The 26,742-nt window shown below is 41.2% G+C and overlaps 1 protein-coding gene across 2 annotated transcripts in view; it reads left to right on the top strand.

Moving 5' to 3' along the window:
* Window positions 1-5,458, top strand: part of MAU2 (MAU2 sister chromatid cohesion factor) — a 42,498-nt gene extending 37,040 nt beyond the window's left edge. For both annotated transcript variants that reach the window (XM_073592447.1, XM_073592436.1), the window contains exons 18-19: window positions 1,706-1,833; window positions 4,224-5,458. In XM_073592447.1, the coding sequence (XP_073448548.1) occupies window positions 1,706-1,833; window positions 4,224-4,298 (203 nt within the window). In that variant the 3' untranslated portion in view covers window positions 4,299-5,458. The remainder of the gene's footprint in view (window positions 1-1,705; window positions 1,834-4,223) is intronic.
* Window positions 5,459-26,742: the final 21,284 nt, after the last annotated feature.

Here is a 26,742-nt window from a genome sequence, read left to right as displayed (position 1 = left end):
ACAAATCTGGTATAAACTGAACATGTTAATGTTTGTTAAAATGAAACATTAAGGGCTCGTTCTTCACATGAAAACTGATGGGAGAAAAACACACACAGATTTCAAAACTTACATCTCTGTAGTGCACCATGGTGTGATGAACGAGGTCTAAAAGCAAACAACTGGGAAAAATAAAGTGCTTGAAAAATAATAAATGGCTTCCCATAACATAGAAAAAAGTATATCTATTACTAGTGTATTGCACAGATTACATTTAAATCACTACAGTAGTGCAAAAAGCTAGACTGTGGACAGGACACACTGACACTACACTTTCTTCAATACTCCCAGTTAAGTAGAACAATATTATAGTGCAAAAATCATAACATTTCAGCATGTTTACCTGTGCACGAAGGCGTAAAGGCATTGTGTGAGTGTCCAGCACGCCGCTGCGCACTGGGTCTGCAGGCTTCTGGGCCCCAAAAAGATGGCCACGGCCCATGGAGATCAATATCGGTAATATCAGTCTAGATTGTGACTGATACTGATGTTTGAAAAAATGCTGACATTGACCCGCAATAATCGGCCTTACCGATCGATCCCTAATGTCCAGAGCACTCCTACCCCTTTACATCAGATGTCAAAATCCCCCACCCTCCCATACATCAGAGTGCACCCCCCTTACCTTGTTCTGCTGCCAGGAAGAAGCTGGGAGGGAGTTGGGAAGCGAAGTGCAGGGTCTGTAGGAGTTGCTCTGTCATCCTCAGCTGCCAACTGCTGAGAAGGGTGCATAGACAAGCCTCTCAAAGTTTAAGGTCTGGCAGAGGATTTCTGTCGTCCTCTGCAGCCAACAGCTCAGATAAGGTGGGGACAGACATGAGGGGAGCCACACCTGCAGGAGAGGTGGAGGGCCACATGAAATGGCCGGGCGGGCTGGATTTGGCCCAAAATGGAGAGACATTTATACCTGTGCAAATGCTAGTCTCATTTGTGTAAAGCTTATGTATTTTAGTTTACAGGTCCGTTTTTAATACATGAATAGTTCTCAGTCAATGTCCAATTATGTACCAGGACATTTTCAGTGTCATAATAGACTGACAATTACTAGGTCATGAAATGCTGTACCGAATTCTGTATCCTATTTTGGTAAGCAGAGCTTTCTTTTGGTGGCATCTGATAACCACTGTGTTTCTTTACTATATGTTAAAAAAAAAGCCTTACTATGTTATAAAACATAAAAAAAAAAAAAAAAAATTGCCAGGTCAGTCCGAACACCCTTCTTCTTCTTTTTTTTTTTTTTTTTTTTTTTTTTTTTTTGAAAGTGGACACTACATGTTTTTTTGTTTTGTTTTTTTCACAAAAGAAAGCTGGTGGTTAAGATGTGCTTAGTCTTTTTAAAAGTTGCCCACTGAAGCCAAGTAGTGGCAATAATCCCTCTACCACCTTGTCATTGGTGGTCAGTAGCACTTTAAAACCCACCACCCTGAATCCACTGCTGCCTGTCCCTTTCTACTTGTAAATCCTCCCCTTCCTCATTACAAATGGGTTGAATGTTTGTAAACACAAGCTGAACCAACCACAGCGATCGCAAGGTGCAGAGCCACTCTAATATTGCCTGTGATCTGCGCTATCTGACTATAGCAGACCAATAACAAACAACAATACCTTATGTAACAATTACACGAATGTTTTTTCCAATGTATCTGTTTCTTTTTGTCACACACAGATCTGAACAAGGCGTGTGGAAACACAATTGATGCCCATGAGGCAGCACAGATGCACCAAAACTTCTCTCAGCAATTGCTCCAGGATCATATAGAAGCATGTAGTCTTCCAGAACACAATCTCACAACGGTTAGTGTTAGTTGCTTGTATCCCTGGAAACAAAATCTTAAGTCATGTAAACTGTGGAGAGCTGTTCTCTACTCGCTCAAAGCTGTCAAAAAAAAAATCAATATTTCTCAGCACTGAGATAACTATAAACAATGTATCATCTGGTTCTTTGAGATCAAAGGGATGAACTCCGGTCTACAAATGAGGTCAGTTTAACTACTCAAAGACCAGGCCTTTTTCTGACACTTGTTGCTTAAAAGTTAAAATCGGTAATTCTTGATATAGATATCTATATCGAGATATATATATATATTATATATCTCTATTCATCTCTATCTATTTGGTGGGGGGAGGGAAAGTTTTCAGACCCCCTTACATTTTTCACTTTGTTATATTGCAGCCATTTGCTAAAATCATGTACACACAGCACCCCATATTGACAGAAAAACACAGAATTGTTGACATTTTTGCAGATTTATTAAAAAAAAAAAACTGAAATCACTTGGCCTTAAGTATTCAGACCCTTTGCTCAGTATTTAGTAGAAGCACCCTTTTGATCTAATAAAGCCATGAGTCTTTTTGGGACAGATGCAACACGCTTTTCACACCTGGATTTGGGGATCCTCTGCCATTCCTCCTTGCAGATCCTCTCCAGTTCTGTCAGGTTGGATGGTAAACGTTGGTGGACAGCCATTTTTAGGTCTCTCCAGAGATGTCCAATTGGGTTTAAGTCAGGGATCTGGCTGGGCCATTCAAGAACAGTCAAGGAGTTGTTGTGAAGCCACTCCTTTGTTATTTTAGCTGTGTGCTTAGGGTCATTGTCTTGTTGGAAGGTAAACCTTCGGACAAGTCTGAGGTCCTGAGCACTCTGGAGTAGGTTTTAGTCCAGGATATCCCTGTACTTGGCCGCATTCATCTTTCCCTCGATTGTAACCAGTCGTCCTGTCCCTGCAGCTGAAAGACACCCCAACAGCATGATGCTGCCACCACCATGCTTCACTGTTGGGACTGTATTGGACAGGTGATGAGCAGTGCCTGGTTTTCTCCACACATACCGCTTAGAATTAAGGCCAAAAAGTTCTAGCTTGGTCTCATTTCTCACCATCTTGGAGACCTTCAGGTGTTTTTTTAGCAAACTCCCATGCAGGCTTTCATGTGTCTTGCACTGAGTAGAGGCTTCCGTTGGGCCACTCTGCCATAAAGCCCCGACTGGAGGAGGGCTGCAGTGATGGTTGACTTTCTACAACTTTCTCCCATCTCCCGACTGCATCTCTGGAGCTCAGCCACAGTGATCTTTGGGTTCTTCTTTACCTCTCTCTCACCAAGGCTCTTCTCCCCCGATAGCTCTGTTTGGCCAGACGGCCAGCTCTAGGAAGGGTTCTGGTCATCCCAAACGTATTCCATTTAAGGATTATGGAGGCCACTGTGCTCTTAGGAACCTTAAGTGCAGCAGAAATATTTTTGTAACCTTGGCCAGATCTGTGCCTTGCCATAATTCTGTCTCTGAGCTCTTCAGGCAGTTCCTTTGACCTCATGATTCTCATTTGCTCTGACATGCACTGTGAGCTGTAAGGTCTTATATAGACAGGTGTGTGGCTTTCCTAATCAAGTCCAATCAGTATAATCAAACACAGCTGGACTCAAATGAAGGTGTAGAACCATCTAAAGGATTATCACAAGAAATGGACAGCACCTGAGTTAAATATCACAGCAAAGGGTCTGAATACTTAGGACCATGTGATATTTCAGTTTTTCTTTTTTAATAAATCTGCAAAAATGTCAACAATTCTGTGTTTTTCTGTCAATATGGGGTGCTGTGTGTACATTAATGAGGAAAAAAAATTAACGTAAATAACTTTAGCAAATGGCTGCAATATAACAGAGTAAAAAATGTTTTTTTAAGCAGAGACCCTAGAGAATAAAATGGTTGTCGTTAATAAATAAAATAAACTGCAAAGTTAGCCATATATCTTTGTACAATGTGAAAGATGATGTTACACTGAGAATCGTGATCTTTATTCTAAGCAAAAAAAATTGTGATTCTCACTTTTTCCAGAATCGTGCAGCTCTAGGGGACACCTTGTTTAAGTGTATTGAAGCTCATTTAAATGGAAAGCTTGTTATGTCTTTTTGCTTGCCTTTTTGCAATCTTTAAAATGTAAACAGAGCTGCGCATGCAACATCTTGGTGTCAGAAGGAATTGCGTATGCATGTGTTGGATTTACATGATTCTCCCCTCCAGCTGATCAAGACAGAGGAAGTCTCAGGCTTTTGGCATCTTTTTTTTATTTTTTTTATGTTTACAGTTAATTTTGTCTTGGTCAAAAAATTTTGATCTACGCCGAAGTAATCTTTTAGTCAGAATGATTGATCTGAGGTTATTCAGTGTTTATTCATTTTATTTCTTTCAGTGGACAGATGGATCACCACCTGTACAATTTCAGGCTCAGAATGGACCTACTACCAGCTTGGCCAGTCTTTTGTGAAAGCTAAACTCATCTAAACAATACCACAAACTGATCCCGCACTCACTGAACAGGATTCTTCTGTGTACAGAACTGTGGAAGGTCAACACCTGCAAGGGAATGCACAGTACATTCAAATTCAGTTCTGGAAGTGAAAGGATGTCGTGGACATGCCAACAAAGGAATTTTCAAGTGTCCTCTGTTCAGAGACTCCATGTTTTGGAGACCGAGCTACATGCTGCATTATTCTGACACTCCTCTTGTCTGCAAGCGATACTGGCTCCCTCCCCAAGTGCATGGTGCGTGGCAAAGGTTAAACCTTCCCTTTTGCACGATAAGGGGTAATAGAATTTGGAACAATATTTTTTGTGCTATATTTAATATCTGCCTTCAGCTTTGTTTCCCTTTATGGAATAGATTTAACAGAGAAGGGCATTTTTAGATTTTATATTCATAAATATATATATATAATACTATCAATGTTTTAACTTTTGCTGCACACAAATACGGTTTTTGGGGTAGTTGGAATGACTCTTTCCCTCTTCTCCATTCTCCCTTTTGGATAAATTATATTTTCTTGGGGAATGGTTTTAATATTTGATATAGTTTTGTAGGGGATCATCACATTACCCTTTCACTGCTAGGACAAGATGGCTGACAAACCATTAAACCAATAAGACTGGTCGATGTTTAGCAGTTTAAGGCAGTTTTTAAATTATCAGCAGATATGTTAAAGCCTTTTTTATTTACCATGCAAATACTTTTAAATCTTGTACCCTGAAGAATGTTAAGCCAATTTTTAATGTTCCTTTTTGTTTTCCTGTTCTATACTTTTACGAAATCAATACCCGTATTTCCAGTACTTGTGGTTTCCACGGAACAGCCGTTGTCACTCCCGAACATCACTACATGTTTGCAGCAGTGTGTCAGTTAGACCCAAGTTTTTAGGACACAGAGGATGAAGTGGTGTCATTTGTTTTCTATTCTCAGCTATGTCTTCTGGCTTGTTAACGATACTACTAGTTATGTATTTTAACATTTTTAGCTGTACATGATATCACGGAGCAGTAGAAATGTAATATTATCAATGGTTCCTCCATTTTATTTAATATATTTAATGTATATGACCCCTTGTTTAATAGCCATTAAAGCTCAAACTCTATTTTTCAGAGATGATGTAAGCTGTGCCTCCATTGGCTTTTTTTCTAAAGTGGTTCCAGAATTATGGTCTAAAATATTGTTTTACACTTTAACAGTGATGAACTGGTTTTGTCACTTGGCAAACAGTGGGAATAATTGTTGCTTTCCTCCTAATGAGCAACCTTTTTCCAGCCATGCAGAGACTATCGGCAAGCTTTAAAGTGGTTGAAAAGTCAGAAGGTTTTTTTTTTTTTTTTTTTTTTTTTTTTTTTATCTTAATGCATTAAGATAAAAAAACCTTCAGTGTGCAGCAGCCCTCTAATACTTACCTGAGCCCCATCTCGATCCAGCGATGTGGCGTGAGAGACATGGCTGTTAAGGACTCTCCCTCCTGATTGGCTGAGACACACAGCGGGCACCATTGGCCAATAAGGGGAGGGGGGTGGGGCCAAGCCACGACTCCCTGTCTGAATGGACACACAGCAGTGGCTCCGCTCAGGTGCCCCCACAGCAAGCTGCTTGCTGTGGGGGCATGCGACAGGAGGAAGGGGCCAGAAGTGCCAGCGAGGGACTTGATAAAATTAGGATCCAGCCTGCTCTGTGCAAAATCACTGCACAGAGCAGGTATGTATAACATGTTTGTTAGTTTTAAACAAAAATAAAGACTTTAGTATCAAAAGTGAGTAGATGGTACAGCACTCTCCTATAGTTACAGTATCAATTGCCACAATGAAAGTACACAATAGATGAGGCCCTATATATCACTTGAAACAAATGCAATGTATTAAACTAGGGAAATAAATCATACAGACAAAAAAATCAATACTATAAAACAAGACACCGCTGTGGTGCAAATAACAATGATAAACCATGATGTACTCATACAATGATGTTGTATATACTTGTTAAAACATAATATGCAAAGTCCAAAATAGTGAAGAAACTATTCCATGGAGTTAAAAAAAAAAAAAAACCTTCAGTGCCTGCCACCTTCCAAATTATGCGCTCACCTCCATTTGTGACCTTTTAGCAGGTCAACATGTGCCTTTCCCTTTAAAGGGGTTAAAAAAACCTCTGGTGGGTAGATGGATCCCTAATTAGTATATCCAATGTGTCTTTTGGTAATCCTTAACAGTGGTACTCATAAGGAACTCAGAAAACTGACAGTGCTAAATTGTTTAAAAACTCTTTAATAAGAAACAAAGTAACAACTCACTCAGACAGCACGCATAGCACATTTAGGGAGTGCAGACCCATAAGGATTACTTGGATGTTGTAATGGCAACCAACAAACAGGGTACAGGCTTCCTGTGTGTGCGTGCTGATTTTACTAGGCCTCGCCCCAAGGATCCGTCTACCCACCAGAGGTTTTTTAAGCCCTTTAAAGGGAAAGGCACATGTTGACCTGTGGAAGGTCACAAGTGGAGGTTAGCGCATAATTTGGAAGGTGGCGGGTACTGGAGGTTTTTTTTAACTCTACACGGAATTCACGGAATAGTTTCTTCACTATTTTGCACTTTGCATATTCTGTCTTAACAAATATATACAACTTGTTTGGATGTGTACATCACTGTTTGCATCACAGCGGTGTGTTTTAAAGTATTGATTGTTTTGGTCTGTATGATTTATTTACCCAGTTTAATACATTGCATTTGTTTCAAGTGATGTATAGGGCCTCCTATATAGTGTACTTTCATTGTGGCGATTTATATAGTAACTATCGGGGAGCGCTGTACCATCTACTCACTTTTTTTTCACCATTTACAGTCAAGACCACCAGGTTCACAGCGCAGTCCCCAACATGGATATTGGTCACGTCTGTCTTTTTTTATATTTCCTTTGCACAGTCTGTGCGCACATAGTAGCGCAGGGGGATCAGGCACTTATTTAAGACTTTAGAGCTCTATTATAATTAAAGTGATGCTAGATTTTATATCTAGATTTAGGTACATTATGGCAAGAGTTTGGCTCTTTGCATGGTGTCCTCACTTGTCTTGACTATGGATGAAAGATTATCCCCTTCAGTACAGTCATGCTGGAACTGAGGTTCTTGTGTCACCTGCAGATGTCAGTTGTACATGTATTCTTATTATTAAAATATAAAAAGATAAGAGTGCACCACTAAAGTTAAAAAAAAAAAAAAAAAAAAAAAAAATCATTAATTGATGTGAATTCACGTATGCACATTTTCATGTGCATTTTTTATTTTTACTTTAGTGCTGCACGCTTATGTTAGTGCTAGCAGCTCTTAGAACTACACTTAAAGGGCCTGAGCCCTGAGTGCAGTGAATTTTGTTTTTTATTCTTATGGATAAGCCTCTAGAGGGTAAGGGGCATAAAAAAATGCTGAGGCATGTCCTACCCCATTGTGTATAATATACCTTCTAGTGAATTTTCCGTAGACGTTTATGGACAATAGAAATTTACTTGGGCCAATCACATAGCTTGCATCTTGACCAGATAGATAAGGTGTTAACATGCATGTTGCAGTTGAAATATCTCAGCCAAAGTCCAGATGTGCTGTATTGATCTGGTGAGTAGATAAATGCTAACCATACATATTGTTTTCGATTTGTGCCTATTAACTGGACAAAAAACAAACTGTCCAAATTATTTTTCGTTTAGTGTATGGGTACCATACAAAATCTCTAACACTCCAAAATATGCAAAACAGCATTGAATTGTTGGCTTTTAGTTCATTGTGGACTATTTAGTGATTTATGCATATGGAAATGTGATTTTTCAGACTATAATAAAACTGAACTGAAAAAAAAGCTCTCCCTTTTAGTGGGGCACTGCCCCACTGCAAGGGTTAATTGCTCTTTTTCATGTAGGGAAGAGATGAAGGGAGATATACTTGCCTGGTCCCTGCAGCTCCTGCACCCCAGTGCTCTAGCGGTCTCGGGGGGGGGGGGATGGGGATGGGTGACTGTTCGTCATCATGCGCATAGGCTCCATAGACCTGCTTTGCAAGTGAGTGACCCCAGGAACAGCCCACTGCTGGATCTTGGGGGAGTGGCTTCTGCCGGCGGAGTTGAGGATAAGGAGTATAAGGCTTTCTCCTCTCCCATGGACAAAATGAGTGCTTAAAGTGGTTGTAAATTCTTTAAACAAAAATAAAAATCCAACCTGCAAGACAAAGGCATATTGAGCTAATATGCATCGCCATACTTGCTCATTATGAAATACTTACCTTAGATCGAAGCTGTTGTAGCGATCCCCGTACACTGCTGTGACTGGCTACACGTCTCCCCAGAGTTATTTCTGGTTTGCTGTAAATGGCTGGAGTAGAGATGACGTCACGTGTGCACGCGGGAGCCGCCGGTCACGGCACAGCTCCTGAAGAAACGGCACGAGCGAGCAGTTTCTTCAGTGCGCATGTGCCGAAGACGTCGGATACAGTGAATATCTCCTATACAGTGCACGTTTAGGAGATATTCACTGTACCTACAGGTAAGCCTTATTTTATAGGCTTACCTGTAGGTTAAAGTGGTTTAACAGGGTTTACAACCACTTTACCTTAAAGTCAGGTCAAAAAAAAGTTTACATTTTTCTTCTGTTAATCAGTGCAAGCATATGTACCCCCAGTTCCATAAAAACTACCAGTTGGTGATAGCCTATCGGTGGGCTCCATAATAAACTTTATTTACCTTCAGTAATGACGATTTGTTTGACCAAAAAAATAAGACGTCATGACTGAAGTTATTGAAAGAACTGGGCTTATGCAGATGTACATTATCCTTCTCGTTTTTTTTTTTTTTTTTTTCACATACCTTTTTTCTTTTTGTTGCATTTACATGCAAACCAAACTTTGTAGCAGAGGTTGGGACAAACTAGTTCACTGCCAAGTGTGCTTACAATGGTAAATTCACATGGTTATATCCGCTTTACAAAATGAAAACAACTTGGTCTGCGTGTAAATAAGCCTGAAAAAAAGTAATGATCGTTTACTGTCCCGCCAACCATGCCTCGGATTTTAGATTTCTTGCAGAGCTGCAGTGGCTAAGAAGCTTCGGCGTTGACACTGTTTTCTAATGCCTGCGTGCTTTGCTACACATTGCTGGTCTTACCTGTTGGTCTCTAGGTCACTAATGTCTTTAAGAAATCTGTACAAGGCTTTTTGACATTGTTAATGCATCTAAGGTGCTGAAAAGGGTCTGTGGTAGTAACACGAGTTCAGGCAGCTGACAGGGCAGCCACTGTAAGATCTCAGAGGGGCAAGGGAACTTCAGAAGTTGGCCTTGGACAAATAATGTAAAGCTAAGGGAATAACGAGAAGTCTTTTTAACAGTAAGCCTTTTTTTTTTTTTTTTTTAATTTAGGACACAATGCCTTGCCTAAGCCTTTTTGTGACTGGTTCTCTTTACAAAATGTGAAGCGCAGAAGCCAGCGGCATCCGTAGTTCTAAAATCATATGAAAGGCTGCAGAGCATAGTGCTTTGTACTGTTGTATTAAAGTGGTTCTAAAGCCTAAACTTTTTTTTTCAGCTCAATGCATTCCTTGCATTAAGGTAAATGTTTAGGTATCGAATTTGGCCCCTGATCCTGGCCCCCCCCTCCCCTTTTTTACCTGAGCCCTAATTCGATTCAGCGCTGTGCACATCCGCAGCTCTTCTCTCCCGTCACTTCCATGTCTCACTAGCTTTGCTGTAGCTTCGGGAGCCACTGGCTCCCAGTGCTGTCAAAGCCTGTGATGGGGGCCTGGGCCAATTCCTACTTTCTGTGTCAATGGCGCAGTAGCAGGGCTTGGGAGTGGGCATGCCCTGGACAGAGAGGAGGAGACAGGAGTGCCGGTGGGGGACCCGAGAAGAGGTTTGGGGTCATTCAATTCCTATGCACCGAGCAGGTAAATATAGACCCGTTTTGGTATTTCTTTTTTTTACGCTTTTTCCTTTAAGTAAGCATGCAATTTATCTGTATTTGCTATTCTAGAACCACTGGTATAGCTACCTTGAGTTGATGCAGATAATATGGAATTGCCCACTGGTTAATATCCCTTCAGGTTTTTATTTACCATATTTCTGCAAGAGTTCCTAGATCTCCCAGTTGCAGGCTTTTATAAAGTGATGTCTCTGCCATTGAAAACCAATGAGAACAGAGCCAGGAATTCTAGTGGATGGATGTTTTTCGAAGTGTCACGTGATGTAAGAAGGACACGTGTGGCAAAACAGCCCTTGATGTGGGCATAGCGGTCTTCCACCTCTTAGTATTTCTCGTCTATTGAGGGAAGTCTTTAGGTTATACTGCTGTTATGGTAGGATTGGACCACTGGTAAATAAAACTGTAGGCTAACCCAGGGAAACGCCCTCTTACTGCATGCTGTATCCTAGGAGGATAACCTAATTTTGCTGGTCTCACCAATTGAAGCTTTCCAGCTTTGCTGTTGAAACTGGCCATACACTGATCGAAATTCAGCCACTTTAGCAGGAATAGAACAAGTACAAATTCATGTGCATGCTGTTAGAATACGAAAGCGGGATTCCTCCCTCCAACTCATTTTTTATTTTTTCCTTCAACCCACTGTCTGAAGTAAAACAGAAAAAGTGGTCATGGGTGTGGATTGCTGCCTCCGGACCCTGCTGGACTGGATGTTGCAGGGATATCCTGGAAGTGGCTTTCCCGACTCCATTCTAGTAAACACTTGGTCGTGGGGTGTTTTCGCGTTCAAAAGCCACTTTTTTTTCTTCACCCTATTTTGCCTGTGACCTTGTTTTACCAAACCTTGTTTGACTGGTCAAAGTACCATAAATGAGGTCTTGCCATTTTTGCAGTTGGGTAAAATATTTCAAGCAAATGGTTCTAGTTTTAAGTAAAGTTGTGACCAGCTGCCAGTTTTCCGTTATCCTCTCCAGCAAGAAGCATCTGATTTGTATGATCTTTTGGGGGGACTGATGGTAAGAGTACCGATTTCTCTCCATTGGAGAAGCCTAATGAACAGACCGCAAAGTCTCTTCCCTCTCTCTCTTGGTTAAAAATCCCTTTTTATTCCTCCACTCCCACTATCCATATCTAGACCCCAGTCCCACCTGTAAGGTCTGGGGCTCAAAATCCATCAAATCCTCTGACAATCTTTTCTTGGCATTAAAGTGCAACCCCATAGTCTCCTCTTTTTGGCAGATCCTCAAGACAGATACCAGTCTGAGCTTGGAAGGAGTCCTGGGTACCCTGTTGGAGGAGGCTGGTTTCTTTAAACGCATTTCTAGCCCTTCTGGTGTTGTGTTGGACAATCCTGCTAGAGGGTCTCCTGATTGTAGACTGAGTTGGACAACACCACGGTGGTGGTGTTAATCAACCATCAAAGAGAAATCTGAAGACTCACTGTGGCAAGAGCGTTAGATTGCATCCTGTGCTTGGGAGAATATCATGTTCCAGTCATGTACATCCCATGTGTTAAAATTTTCAGGCACGTTTCCTCAGCTGGTAATATTTGGACTCGGGGGAGTTGTCCCTACACTCAGGTGTTCAGGACCTGTGTCATGGGTAGTGGATCCTATAGGCAGACCTCCAGGTTCAAAAACAAAGTGGATAGGTTTGTCTTTTATGTACTGACATTGTATAGGGGAATTGGTGGATTCTCTGGTGAATCTGGAAGTGGTGCACCCTGATCTGTTTTCCTCTCAAAGGTCATTATTGGTTAAACCGCATAGAGATAAAGGGGAATCCAGTGATCCTCCTTGCGGTGGACTGGCCCACATGGATCTGCTAGTCCCAAACGTGTAAGATCCACTCTGTGGGTTCTAATGGGTTCTACCATTGTCCTGGCTCTTCTGTCTCAAGAACTCGTTTACCATCCTGCTTTTACAGTCTGACTTTAATGGCATGGCTGTTTGAAGCCCAGATTCTAATCTGTGATACTAATGATGATAAAATCTAGAAAGCTTTCTTCTTGCAAGGTCTATTAGTGGACATGGAAGGCTTACTATTAGTGTTTTGAGAGCATTTCTCAGCTACTGCTTCTTTCTGAAAGACTGAATCCCTATTTGTCATACCATTTTGTCCTAGTAAGGGTGTACTGAATTCTCATCTCAATATCTCCAGGTGACTCAGATAATCATCCAAGCTTATAGTCGGAGGGAATGGGTTCCACCCTTTCCTCTTAAGGTACTCTACTTGATCTGTGAAAGATTCTTGCTGTTTAACACAAAGCAACTGTATCTCATTTGCAAGACTGCCGCCTGGTCTACTGTTGACATATTCTGTAAATTCTGCCAGGTGGATGGGGCCTCATCTGATACTCACTTTGGGTTTGAGGTCCTTCAGGTGGCGCTTTGAGCTGCAGGCAGTCCCTACTTTTCTGTTCTTTTGGACCAGTGTCCAGTCCTCTTGTAGACGGCAGTATAATCTCAAGAGTAAAGGCCTCTTCTGTCCCTCAATGGACAATGATGCTAAAAAATGATGTGGGAAGACTCTTCTCTGTGCCCAATGTAACGGGGAGTACAAACATCCTATGTTTTAGAAACTGGTGTTCCCTTTTTGTTTTTGTTTTTTTTATCTAGTAGGAATATAGCAGGAGCTCTATGCACTGAAGAAACCAAGATATTTGCAACCCTGGCACACATTTCCCACCCTTTTTCTTCCAGTTCTTTCCATTGTTGACAGCCTTCTGTCCATGTATTCTTAGTCTTGCATTAAATGTGTTCATGGGAAAAATGATGAAGCGTAAATTGCCTCTAATTAGAAATACCCTTAGGGCTACATTTTACACCTAAGCATTTGTGTTTTTTCAGTTTGTCAGATGTTTTTCAACTAAAGTGTGGAGTGCTGCTGAAAATGGAGCTGAGAGCTGCTGTTTGAGCAGAAAATGTGCGACAAAACTCTTAAAAAAATAGGATCTAAAAAAAAGTTTGTCATGCTTTTTAGGAGTTTCCATTAAAGTCTATGGGGACAAAAATGTTCAATTCTTGCTGAAAATTTGCTCATGTACTTTGGTGAGTGACAGGCATTTTGCTGCTAGCGACAGGATACTCCGATGTGAACAAGTGTTTTTTGCTTGTTGAGCGTTTTTGAGCTTCGAACTACTCGAAGTTGCAAAATGTTGAATGTGAATGGGGCCTTAGTGACTTCAAAATGGCATGTACTGAGTAGGCTGCCATCTTATCCTTCTCAGGTAATTGAAAGATTTTAGGGTTTTGTTATGTAAATTGGCAGGTCTCAGTACAAGCCAACTTTTTGTTAAACTGTTAAAGTATTCTTATAGTAGTATACATGCACAAAATATGCATACGGAACACATCTGTTAAATGTTTTAGTTGCTGAAGGGGATAATGAGCACTTCTCGTCATTGTTGGCATATTTTGCAATGGGGCCTTCGTGAAGTCAGCCAGATTGTAAGATATTGCATGGTCTACCCAGGTGGGTTATTTATGTGAACACATCTGCAAGCTTCTCGCAATGTGGTTTGCAGCGATTTATAGCCGCAGAATCGCACCCCCATTTAAGTGCCATTGAAAATGACTGGCACCGAACAAGCAGGGTACAATTTGACTGTTTTGCAGAGGGTTTTGGGATCGCAAATGCCCAGGTGTAAACGGGGCCATATACAAGCTAAAGCCCGTGTGAAACAGGCCTGTGCTATAGCTTCATATATTGTGTGCAGGGTACAAATTGAGTTTATCCTTCCCATTACTGGATCTTTTTTCATGAACATGGGTTCCCTTTTGCCATACCCCAGTAATTAAGGTCCAATTGGGGGGGGGGGGGATTCCTAAAGGCTGTCAAAAACACCCTTTAGAATTCCTTCAGGTTGCCACGTTAAAATTGTTGGGGCTTGCACCCGCCTCATATATACTGGTCATAGACCAGTAAACCAATTTGCCACAGGCCAGCATGTTGGCTGGACTGACCACACTTTCCATGGTGTACTCCTTCCATGGCCACAGTGCTCCTCACACTGACAGGCACATTGCCAAGGAGTTCAGGAGTGGGGTGACATAACCACTATATCCAGCTCCTCTGTTTTACATTTAGATATTAGCCGGGGAATCTCTTTGCTGAAAGCAGAATGGATCTAGAGTTAAGCTCCATGCACACTAGGAGAGGAAAACATTAACGTTTTTAGCTTTAAAAACATGGCATAAAAGATGCAAATTGAAAGCATATTGTACAAAGTTTAGGCGAGTCTAAGACCGTTTAGGAGCATTTTGTTTATAGGCATTTTTAGCACTACACGCCCCTCTGCAAAAACCAGGAAATGATGTACAGTGAGGAAAAAAAACTTTGAAACTTGATGTTCAGAAGAGATAAGAGGAGTTTAGCAGAGACTGATGTTTTTACAGCTCCTAAACTTCTCCAGAAAACGCGATAGAGAAGGGTTTTATTTACTGCCTCTGAACGTCCCTGACAGAAAACGCCTGTAGTAGTCAATAATGTGCAAAGACACACAGAACACGATAGAAGTGCTTCTAGAGGCAGGAGAAAAAAAAAAACTCAAACGAATGGAGAATCTACGTTTTTTAAGTCCAGTGTGCATGGAGCCTAAGAGCTCTGCTCGGGAAGCTTTCACATCATAACTGCTTCCCAGCACAGACATGCTTCAATCTGAGCACTGGCATCTCACTATGCCAGCTCAAAGCTGCTTTTATTATCGACAACCGGCAAACTCAATAATTTTTTTTAACATATATGTCACAGCCATAGCAACAGGTACTTAATGTGACAGTGGTTGGAACTACCTTAATTTGTGTCAATGTTACTTAAACTGTTGCAAATGCTTGCCTAAATTAACTGCAGGTAGCTGCAGAGAACTGCCTTTCAAGCCTTTATTCAATTCACCAGGATTTGTTTGTGAAGGTTTCAATTTATCTTGTACATGGTATACCTAGTACTAAATTGCATTCAACCTCATTTGCTTTGTAATGTTGAAGAGGTTTTACCACTAATCCAAGTGACTTCCTTAGGATTTAGGCTTCATGTACACGGGACATTTTTACTACTTCTCCTGAACGATTTAAGGTGGTTAAGCCACTCTAACCTGTATACACCATCAGCACTGCCTCCTATTGTAGTATCTCCCTCTGTGAATGATTTATTAAAATAATGGATGCCACTTGGTTGAGTGGGGACTTCACATCTCTAGCAGAACAAGTCGGGTTGAATTTGACTTGATATTACTGGTTATCTTTCAGCTGGGCACATATATCTGTAGTGTTTTGTTATCTCTCTTTAAAGCCCTGTGTCGTGTAGCTTTGTCTTGCTCCATTTGTCTGTTACCGGCTATCAACCTTTGACAAGCTCTCGGAGGCTAGGCGATATAACTGTGTGTTGGAGGAGAGTGCTATCAATAGATTAGCAGCCAGCTAAACTATACACAGGCAACCTCTGCATGTGTGGGGAAGGGGGGCGGGGGTGCCTTTCCTCCAATCGGCTGTCTCAGTTTCTCAGTGTCTAGTAAAGATCTCCTACAGGGGAATCAGGAAGTGAAAATTCAAACAGGATGTGCACTTTCTAAACAGTATAGCAAGGTGTAGACCACAGATATAAGGTTGTGCTCATAAGTTTACATACCCTGGCAGAATTTGATTTCTTGGCCATTGTTCAGAGAATATGAATGATGACACAAACTTTTCTTTCACTCATGGTTAGTGTTTGGCTGAAGCCATTTATTATCAATCGACTGTTTACTATATTTAAATCATAATCACAACAGAAACTACCCAAATGACTCTGATCAAAAGTTTACATACTCTGGTGACTTTGACCTGATAACATGCACACAAGTTGACACAAAGGGGTTTGAATGGCTATTAAATGTAACCATCCTCACCTGTGATCTGTTTGCTTGTAATTAGTGTGTGTATAAAAGGTCAATGGGTTTATGGACTCTTGACAGATCCTTGCATCTTTCATCCAGTGCTGCACTGACCTTTCTGGATTCTGGGTCATGGGGAAAGCAAAAGAATTGTCAAAGGATCTGCTGGTAGGTAGCTGAACTGTATAAAACAGGAAAGGGATATAAAAAGATATCCAAGGAATTGAGAATGCTAATCAGCAGTGTTCAAACTCTAATCAAGAAGTGGAAAATGAGGGGTTCTGTTGAAACCAAACCACGGTCAGGTAGACCACCTAAAATTTCAGCCACAACTGCCAGGGAAATTGTTCGGGATGCAAAGAAAACCCCACAAATAACTTCAGGTGAAATACAGGACTCTCTGGAAACGTGGTGTGGCTGTTTCAAGATGGGTTGTATGGTCGAGTCGCCAGAAGAAAGCCTTTACTACGCAAATGCCACAAAGTATCCCGCTTACAATATGCCAAACAGTACAGAGACAAGCCTCAAACCTGGCACAAAGTCATTTGGAGCGATGAGACCAAAATTTAGCTTTTTGTCTACAATTGTAAACACTACATTTGGAGAGGCGTCAACAAAGCCTATGATGAAAGGTACACCATCCCTACTGTGAAACATGGAGGTGGATCACGGATGTTTGGGAATGTGTGAGCTGCAAAGGCACAGGAAATTTGGTCAAAATTGATGGCAAGATGAATGCAGTATGTTATCAAAAAATACTGGAGGAACGTTTGCATTCATCAGCCAGGAAGTTGCACATGGAACATACTTGGACATTCCAACATGACAATCCAAAACACAAGGCCAAGTCGACCTGTTATTGGCTACAGCAGAATAAAGTGTAGGTTCTGGAGTGGCCATCTCAGTCTCCTGACCTCAATATCATTGAGCCACACTGGGGAGACGTGCAGTTCATGCAAGACAGACCATGAATTTACAGGAACTGGAGGTTTTTTGCCAAGAGGAATGGGCAGCTTTACCATCTGAGAAGATAAAGAGCCTCATCCAATGCCACAAAAGACTTCAAGCTGTCATTGATGTTAAAGGGGGCAATACATGGTATTAACAACTGGGGTATATAAATTTTTGATCAGGGTCATTTGGGTAGTTTCTGTTGTGATTATATTTTAAAAAGAGTAAACACAGTCAATTGATAATAAATTGCTTCAGCCAAACACTAACCATGAGTGAAAAAAGTTTTTGTTCATATTCTCTGAAAAATGGCCATTAAATCATAAATTCTGCCAGGGTATGTAAACTTATGAGCACAACTGTACATGTAAAACTTTTATATGTGGAGATTTGTTTCATCCCTGTGTATCATCTGAGGCTATTCACTTCACTGGGTATGAGGGTTTACATCCGCTTTAAACGTTTGCCACCTATGTAAAGGCAGGCTTTAATATCCACATGCTGCATGTGCTCTTAGCAGAATGACCTAGCTGTGAAATACAGCTCTTGATATGTATGAATGATCAGGAATTGGTGGGGCTGGCTCCCGGCCACATAATCACTGGGACAGCCAATCACGAGAGCAGACTGTTGATGCATTCCTTGCATTAATGTTTAGGCATCAGTTTACAGCTCTTCTCTCCCTCTCTTCCGTGTCTCACTGGCCTTGCTGGGGTACCAGGAGCCATTGGCTCCCACTGCTGTCAATCAAAGCAATGATGAATTGTGGGACAGGCCTAGTCCCGCTGCCTGTGTCAGCGGGACTCAGGAGCAAGCATGCACAAGTGCCCCCATGGGAAGCCGCTTCTCATGAGAGTACTGGACAGAAAAGAGGAGCCAGGAGTGCCAGCGGGGGACCTGGGAAGAGGAGGTTTGGGGCCACTCTGTGCAATTTAATTGCACAGGGCAGTTAAGTATAGAGATGTGTTTTTGTTTTTTTTTTGTTTTTTTCAACCTGTTGGTTGCACACAAAAAAAAGAGACCCAGGGGAGCTTTAAAGTCCCTATAAATTCACAACATTGACATTAAAATCTTAGCTGTTTTCTATGAGGATAGGTCTTGACAGCATGCCAGCCCTTTTAATATAAACAACCAGCAGGCATTTCCAAGCAGCTGGAAATAGACTGAAACAAGACTTTAGGCCCCGTTGACACTTCGCGATTTGGAATTGCGGGCAGTGTTAACTTGATTCCAAATGCTGAGATGCATGTTTTTAGGTGCCATGCATTCTAAATGGCACTACAAATGCAGTATGATTTTTGCATCAATTGTTGCGCAGCACTTGCGGCAAAACACGTTTTTCAAAATTGCATCAAACTTGTCCCATTAAAAAGGAACAGGAGCTTCTTCTGGGAGACATACGTGCATAGGGCAGCCTATTCAAGTAAACGGGCTGCTTTATACGCAACATGCTGAAACATTTGTTCCCACTACACGTAGTGTGAATGGGTACTCGGTCTTTGAATAACTTCACAATAAAGTGTATCCCCATTACTTTTTTTCTTAAAAATTTAGAATTGGAAAATGTAAAACCCCTTCAGTTTTAGCCTAGGTTCACATTGGAGCGATTTGGCATGTGATTTGACATGTCAAATCGCATTCCAAATTGGCAGCATTGCCACCGCCCGAATCTGTGCCACGCCTCATTTGTGGTGCCGCACGATTCCCAAAAGTACTTTCTGTACTAGTTTTGTCGACTTCGGTGTGCGATTTCCATAGACATCTGTGCAGCAACCCGTACAGATGTCTCTGGAATCACCCCCGAAGTCAGGACTGACATGGGGGGGAAAAAAATCGTACAAGTTCATCTGACCGCGCACGATTTCATTCCCGCTGTCAGTGTTAACCTGGGCTCAATGCTATTTGGTGCTTTGTTAAACCTGATTAACACAGGTGATTAGGGCTGGTCTGTGGATTATTACAGCCAGACAGAATGTTGATCATCTGTCCCTAACTGCATATAGCCACTACATTTGTGTTTACCCATGAACGTGTCTGACCACTGTCAGGTTGTCATTCATTCAGGTGGGCAGAGTGGCTGTATTCTTTCCTGATTACAAGGCATTTCACCGAGGAACACCGGCAATTTAAAATTGCCCAAATTTTAAAGTAGAACTATAGGCAAAAACTTTTTTTTCCGTTGTGGATAGAGCAAGGAAGAGTTAGAACTCGTAAGATTATTATTTTTTTTTTTGCATCATCTGTGTCCCATTGTGGATTTCCCTTCACTTCCTGTCCCGTAGCTAAACAGGAAGGGAAACCCTGCAAATTAAAGTGGCGTTCCAGTCGTTTGTTTTATTAAAAGTCCAGCGCTGTACTCGCCGCGCTGTGTCCTCCCTCTGCAGCGTCGGCATCTCTACTTTGGGCACCTGGCTGTGACAGCTTGTGGCTTCACAGCCGGGTGCCCACTATGCATGTGCGAGCGGCGATGCAGTCTGACTGGCCCCAAAGTCTTCTAGGACCTGTCATATTTCCCAGAAGACTTTGGGAGGGAGAGCTTCCGGTCGTTTAGGCCAGTGGTTTTCAACCCTGTCCTCTAGTACCCCCAACAGGCCATGTTTTGGGAATTAATCTTAGATAAAATAGCTGTCCAAAATACCAAGCCATTGCCTCTGAATTAAAGCACCTGTGCAAGATAAAGGAAAACCTGCAGCCATGGCCTGTCGGGGGTACTTGAGGACAGGGTTAAGAACCATTGGCCTAGGCGACGGGACTGGAAGTGGCAGCAGTTGCCTGTCAAATTTGGGTACCTGCTTCCGCCCTCCCCCCTCCTCCCCAAAAGCTCCATTTTACAAACAGGAGCTGGGGAAGAGGCCTTAAAGCAGAAGTTCCACTTTTGGGGATACCTTTTTAGAGTATTCCTTGGGGAGCCCCAGGTCACCATTGGAAGATTTCCCCTCTATTACTTTTCTGGGGGCAACCCAAAATTTGGGATTTTCTTTTACATTCACTTTCAGTGGTAAACAGGACAAACAGAGGGTGAATCTCCCTAACGGCCATAGACAGCAATAGGTGTTCCAATCCCTCTCCACACTATCCAAAACTTAAAAAAACGTTTTGCCTTTAGTTATACTTTAAAGCAACTCTGTATAGAGTTATAACTACAGAAAGTAATGTTGCCTTTTAGGTGGTGGACATAAGGTGCTTGCATTTAATTGTCCTGTGCTATCCTAGTGCTCAAACTGCTGCTGGCACACTATTTTTAAAGGATAAGTCCACTTTAAAAAAAAAAAAAAAAAAATCAATGCATTTTTCTTTTGCTCCAGGTAAAAGTTTTTTTATTTTTTTGTTAGAGACCTGTAAAGCATTGCACCCACGATCAGAGGATTGTGGGTGTAATGCCATGGGCCTGCAGATTGTCTGTGTAGCTGTCTGCCCATATCTCCAATACAATTCAAGTTACACTCTAAGGCTACTTTCACACTGAGGCGGTGAGTGTCGGCGGTAAAGCGCCGCTAGTTTTTGTGGCGATTTACCATCGTTTTGGTGGCACTTTTAACCCCCGCTATCGGCCAAAGAAGGGATTAATACAGCTCGTGTAGCGTTGCTGCCTAGTCATTTCATTGGGCAGGGGCGGTGGAGGAGCGGTGTACACACCGCTCCTCCACCGCCCCACAGATGCTGCTTGCAGGACTTTTTCTAGCGTGCTGCAAGTGTAACACTCCAGTGTGAAAGCACTCAGGCTTTTGCACTGGAGTGACAGGAGAGGTGCTTTACAGGCGCTATTTTTAAAATGAACAAGAAAGCCTGAAAAAAAGAAAACAAATGCTGCTGCCTAGTTGAATGTCTGGTAAGTTGCAATAGATTACATTTGTGTGTTTGTATTCAGCTACACTATCAGGGCTTGCTTTGTAGGCAGATTCATGGTGCTTGCATGGGAATTTTGGGCTTAGGTGACATTATGAATAACCTCACGACCTACTGGTACTGGAATCCATATAGAAAATTATGTTTTAAAATATTACATTTGTGAACACACACAAATGTGGTTTTAATTATTTTATCAAAAGTAAATTTTAGTAGGTTTGTGCTTCATTTGTCTTAGACAATCATTTTATTTTGCCCCACAAGCACCCGTTAGATCCAAACTTGCAGTTGTTATTTTTGGTGCAGTTTTGCCTCTAGAACAACATAAAACCGATAGGTAGGTAGAGATAGGTAGGTTTCTATACCCTCTAAAAATTGTTCTTAAATTATCAGTAATGAAGGCAGTCCTTTTTTACTTCAGGAAAGTTAAGAAGTAGTCTCACATTTAAAAAGGTTGGAAGCCTAAAGATACCTAAACATTCTGTCAATTGCAATGAGTGACTCATTTCTAGAGCTTACTATATTAACTGGTTCCTACCCACGCTATAGCTGACAGACTGCTACAGCGCGCCTCTCCAGTTCTTGGAGGACGTGCTCTGTGACCACTTTGTCCTTTGGACACAGCTGATTACGGTAGGGACAGGGACAATCACAGCGGCCCCTTTACCATGTGATCAGCTGTGTCCAATATCAGACTCGCTGGTTATCTCTGCATTCCTTTCCTCACGCTGTCTCTGCGTGAGGAAAGGAGAGCCGATAACCAGCAAGTCTGACGGGGCACAGTGAGTAGGTTGATGGCACTGATCATCAGTGAAATAAGAAAAGTTACTTATTTTATAACAGAAACTCAAACTTTTTTTTTTTTTTTTTTGGAGGGGGGGGGGGGGTTGTCTTCAAAATTTTCAGTCTTTTTTTTATTTGTTTGGCAAAAAATAACCCAGTGGTGATGAAATAACCACCAAAAAATCTCTATCTGTTAAAAAAAAATAAAATTAATATGGGTGCAGTGATGCATGACCGCAATTGTCATTGGGGTGAATGTGCCCGGTATTGGGTATTGAAGTGGTTAATAAAACTGGTACAATGCATTACCAGTGTCATAAATTAGTATTTGAGGCATCCATTGCTGATTGGTGTGTTCTGATTGTTGTTCAAATCCACTTAGATGACAAAATTAGACAACTCAGATCTTACATCATAGCTTCCACATCTTCAAGTTTTTGTATTTTGCCCTTCATTTCCTTTCTCTGCAGGTTTTTCCTTTCGGTGCAGGTAGAGTATGGGCACATTAAAAGCAGTTTTGTACATTGAGCCATTGTGTCCTTTTTGTTATGTAGAAACTGATGCTTCAATAATGTACTAGAAATAACTTGGGTTATTGCCCCCTTAGGAATTACAAGGGAGCAATATATTGTAAAAAGGTCCTTTAAACACATTTCAGTTTACCAAGATTTTGCAATGTATAGCATCTCATTGACCCTCGTTTTAACCCTATAAAATATCATCTGTTTGCTTTTGTAAATTTGCATATGTCTTTTTACTTGGTATGGAATTAAAAATATATATTTTTTATTTTTTTGTAGATAATGTAAAAATTGTTTGTATAGTAAATAAAAGAATGTCCACATTACCTATATTTTTTTTTTTTTTTTCTGTCTTCAGTTTTTCAGACTTCTGGCACAAACATTCACAAATCTTAGGAGCTAGCCATTCTTCTTCCTTTGTATTATAAAAAAAAAACAAAAAAAAACAAGGGAATGGGTAGTGTAGATGTAGAGCGAGAGAGTAGTTCTTAAAGAGGGTCTTCAGGCTGTATAAAAAAAAAATTGTCAAACTATTTGCTGCTAGTTCTTAATAAAGACGCTTGCCTGTCCAAGGATCCTAGCGCAGTCCTCAACCGGCCTGCTTCTTTACTTGTCTTTGGGTCCCAGCGCTGGCATGTTTACTAAGGGAAGACCACTGTGTCTCCTTGCGGCTTCAAAGTCGCACTGTATTGTGAATGGTCCCGCAGGCTTCTGTGATATGTCCCAGAAGGCTGCAGGCCGAGTGAGAGGGGCGGGCATCAAAATCGGGCACCCACTCCCCTCAGAAATGTCTCAAAGTGATAGAGGCGGCGGAGAAGCGGAACTTCCCCATTTGGGTAAAGTTCCTTTTTTAAATCCAGCCAAAACTTAGTTTTTTGTTTTGCATAAAGTCAGGATGTGATTTCCCCTCACTTCTGTTTAGTTAGGCACCTGTTACCTGCAGCTTACCAATCCTAAATGTGATGCTTGCATTAGTTTTCAAAATTTTTTTTTTTTTTCTTCTTGGAATAAACGTTTTACATAAATGAATGAAAGCTGACCAATAAAGAGCACTGCTGTCAGCGTTAAATGGTTTTGTCTCGACACTTTTAAACAGACCGGGCTGTCCAATAAAAAAAACAGACCTACTGGCCAGATCAACAGGTGAAAATTAAAGGTAAAAGATTCCTAAAAAAGAAAACAAATGCATACACATTATTTTAGGATTGGTAAGCTAAAATATAATACTTTCTGTTTTTTGGGTAATTTGATAGGAGCTGACAAATTCCATTCAATGAAGATTAACACACAAGAGAATAAAGCTTCCTATAGGGGCGCACACACAATAAACAAATTTAGTGATTCAAAAATCTGCCTGTACTGTATTAATAGATAAATATAAATTTAAGTCAAACAGGGGAACCCCATAAACAGCCTGGGCTAGTTGTTTTTATAGCAATCTTTCATATGTTCCAAATCACTTCTCTGCTCAAAGTCCTTAGACAATTTGAATAGCCCCCTCAATGTTTTTAACATATTGTTTTTCATATTAATAAATACTGTCAATCATAAGATAAAGCTAGTGGTTACATAATCATTATGGAAAGTGTTTATATTAGACTACACGATTTATAATGATTTGTTAATTATTGACCACTTTTGCCTTAACTGCACAACCAGAAGGGTAAGATAACCACTTTAAGGGCAGAAGGGCATTACCATTGTTTGAGCATAATATGGGGTTTATGGCATGCTACAGCTAGGACATTTGATACCACCACCTAATTTTAAAGCCTGATTCTTGGTAGCAGTTGCTGAAGGAAGACATGTGGGAAAAGCAACTAATGTCTTCCTTTTGTTCTTTAGAAAGTTGATAGTGTATGTCATACTCCCATTTCATCAAGTATATGGAATCTAAAGAGAATACATTAAAGTTGGAGCAAATGAAGGTTCGAATTTGTCTAGAGCACAGAGCTTCAAAACCCTTGAGAGTAACTCTTCACCTTTTGGTAATTATTTTAAAAAGTTAGATATTTTAAAGTGGTTTTAAACCGCAGTTAAAAAAAAAAAACTTCCCCTGCAAGGCCATGTCTTAATGTGCATAATAGCACATTGAGAGACTTGCCTTAAAATGAAGCCCTCCAGTGGTGTGCTGTCACCCCTGACAGGGCTTCCATCTTCACCTGGTCTTCCTTCCAGATTTGCGGCCTCCGACTACATAAGTGGCCGGGGACATGATGATGTAACTTCTGCGCATGCGTGAGGGAGCCACTGTTTACGGCACTGGCTCTCAAGTTGCATGGCAGGTACAAGTGGTAAACTCTGTTTTACCACTTGTACCTACAGGTAAGCTCTAGGCTTCAAGGGGAAGATGGTGTGTTCAGGGTGATGTGTAGTGTTAGTTTTTTCGCCACACATAGCGTTTTTCTTTTAGGCCAAAAAGTTCAATTTTGGTCTCATCTGACCAGAGCACCTCCTTCCACATGTTTGCTGTGCCCCCACGTGACTTCTTGCAAATGAGACTTCCTATGGCTTTCTTTCAGTAATTGCTTTCTTCTTGCACTCTTCTATAAAGGCCAGCGCATGGCTAATAGTTGTCCTGTGGACAGATTCTCCCACCTGAGCTGTGGATCTCTGCAGCTCCTCCAGACTTACCATGGGCCTCTTGGCTGCTTCTCTGATTAATGTTCTCCTTGCCCGGCCTGTCAGTTTAGGTGGACTGTCACATCTTGGTTGGTTTGCAGTTGTGCCATGCTCTTTCCATTTTCAGATGATGGATTGAACAGTGCTCTGTGAAATGTTCAAAGCTTGGCATATTTTTTTATAACCTAACCCTGCTTTAAACTTCTTCAAAACTTTATCCCTGACCTGTCTGGTGTGTTCCTTGGCCTTCATGATGCTGTTTGTTCACTAAAGTTCTCTAACAAACCTCTAAGGGCTTCACAGAACAGCTGTATTTATAATAGAATGAAATTACACACAGGTGGACTCTATTTACGAATTAGGTGACCTCTGAAGGCAATTGGTTCCACTAGATTTTAATTGGGGGGTATCAGAGTAAAGGGGGCTGAATACAAATGCACATCACACTTTTCAGATATTTATTTGTAAAAAATTTGGAAAACCATTAATCATTTTTCTTCCACTTCACAATTACCTGCCACTTTGTTGTATTGGTCTATCACATAAAATCCCAATAAAATACATTTATGTTTTTGGTTGTTACATGACAAAATGTGGAAAATTTCAAGGGGTATGATTACTTTTTCAAGGCACTGTATCAAGGGTTTCTTGAAGATGTTGGTCTAATAAGGGAGGTTTGAAATATCAATATAGGAGATTTTCTCTAGAGATGGCTGTGTCAGGCAGAAAATACTTTCCATTAGTTATTACTGAGACACAGTATTTCCCAAAGGCATCTGTTAACTCTTTGGGATGACATACCCTCTGACTTCGTGCTGAGTTGATGTGTGGAATATATGATAAAGCTTGTTGTTTCTTAACCTCCCTGGCGGTATGATTATTTCAGATTTTTGCGTCTCAAAGCGGTACCATTATATTGCATAGAAATTTGGCGTTTTATATTGTAGGCCTGTAATTCTTAACAATAACACACTTAAATCTGTCCTCCAAGAGTCTAGTAGATATCCCGGGTATGATGAAGTTTGAAACACAAAATCATAAATTATAATATAATATATAATTAATTATTAAAAATAATAATATAATAAAATACTTTTCCCCACGATTCACTATCGCTCAATTCTGCAAGTGTTCTAATTTACTATCTGTTTTCTAGCTGGTCTAAAGCCACTTTTGACGTAAAGGGACACTTTTTGGTTGCTATGGACAATCAAGTTTCCAGGCAGAAAGAACAGTATATATCATATAAAACTGCATGCAGGGCATTGGACAAAAGGGATGTGAAATGATTTCACACAGTGCTGTAATTACTGTGTGTTATGATTTTAAATTTTTTATTTTTTTTTTAATCTGCCGCCAGGCTCCGCCCCCGTGCGTTGCGACGCTCGCATGGAACGGAGCCTGGCACAGAGAGGCTTTGGGAGGAGGTCAGAGCATGCAGACACCGCAGGATCCTGGGGACAAGGTAAGTATACCGCACCAGGATCCTGCAATGCAATCCCAAGTGTGGCTCGGGGTTACCGCTAATGGTGCTGAAATTTAACACTGTGCCACACTCGGGCATACTGTCAGGGAGGTTAAAATGAAGCTAAACGTACCTTTTCTACAACGGTCCCTGTCCCTCACTTGCTCCTCCTTCTGGGTGCTGGTCTTCAGTCATTTTCATTGGCCAGCACAATATGAAGTCAGTCCTGTGCAGCCATAGGAGTCAGTAATCCCCCCCCCCCCCCCCAAACAGGGACTGTGTTGGTGATACTGAGCTGTGCTTGTGTGAGAATGCTGCGAGCAGGCAGGTAAATGTGTTTTTTGTGTTTTATTGCAGGAGACACATTGCATGTATCTTCTGCAATAAAGA

Source organism: Aquarana catesbeiana, linkage group LG01 (assembly GCF_042186555.1).
Source record: "Aquarana catesbeiana isolate 2022-GZ linkage group LG01, ASM4218655v1, whole genome shotgun sequence".
Classification (NCBI taxonomy): Eukaryota; Metazoa; Chordata; class Amphibia; order Anura; family Ranidae; genus Aquarana; species Aquarana catesbeiana.
This window is presented reverse-complemented; position numbering and strand designations above follow the sequence as displayed.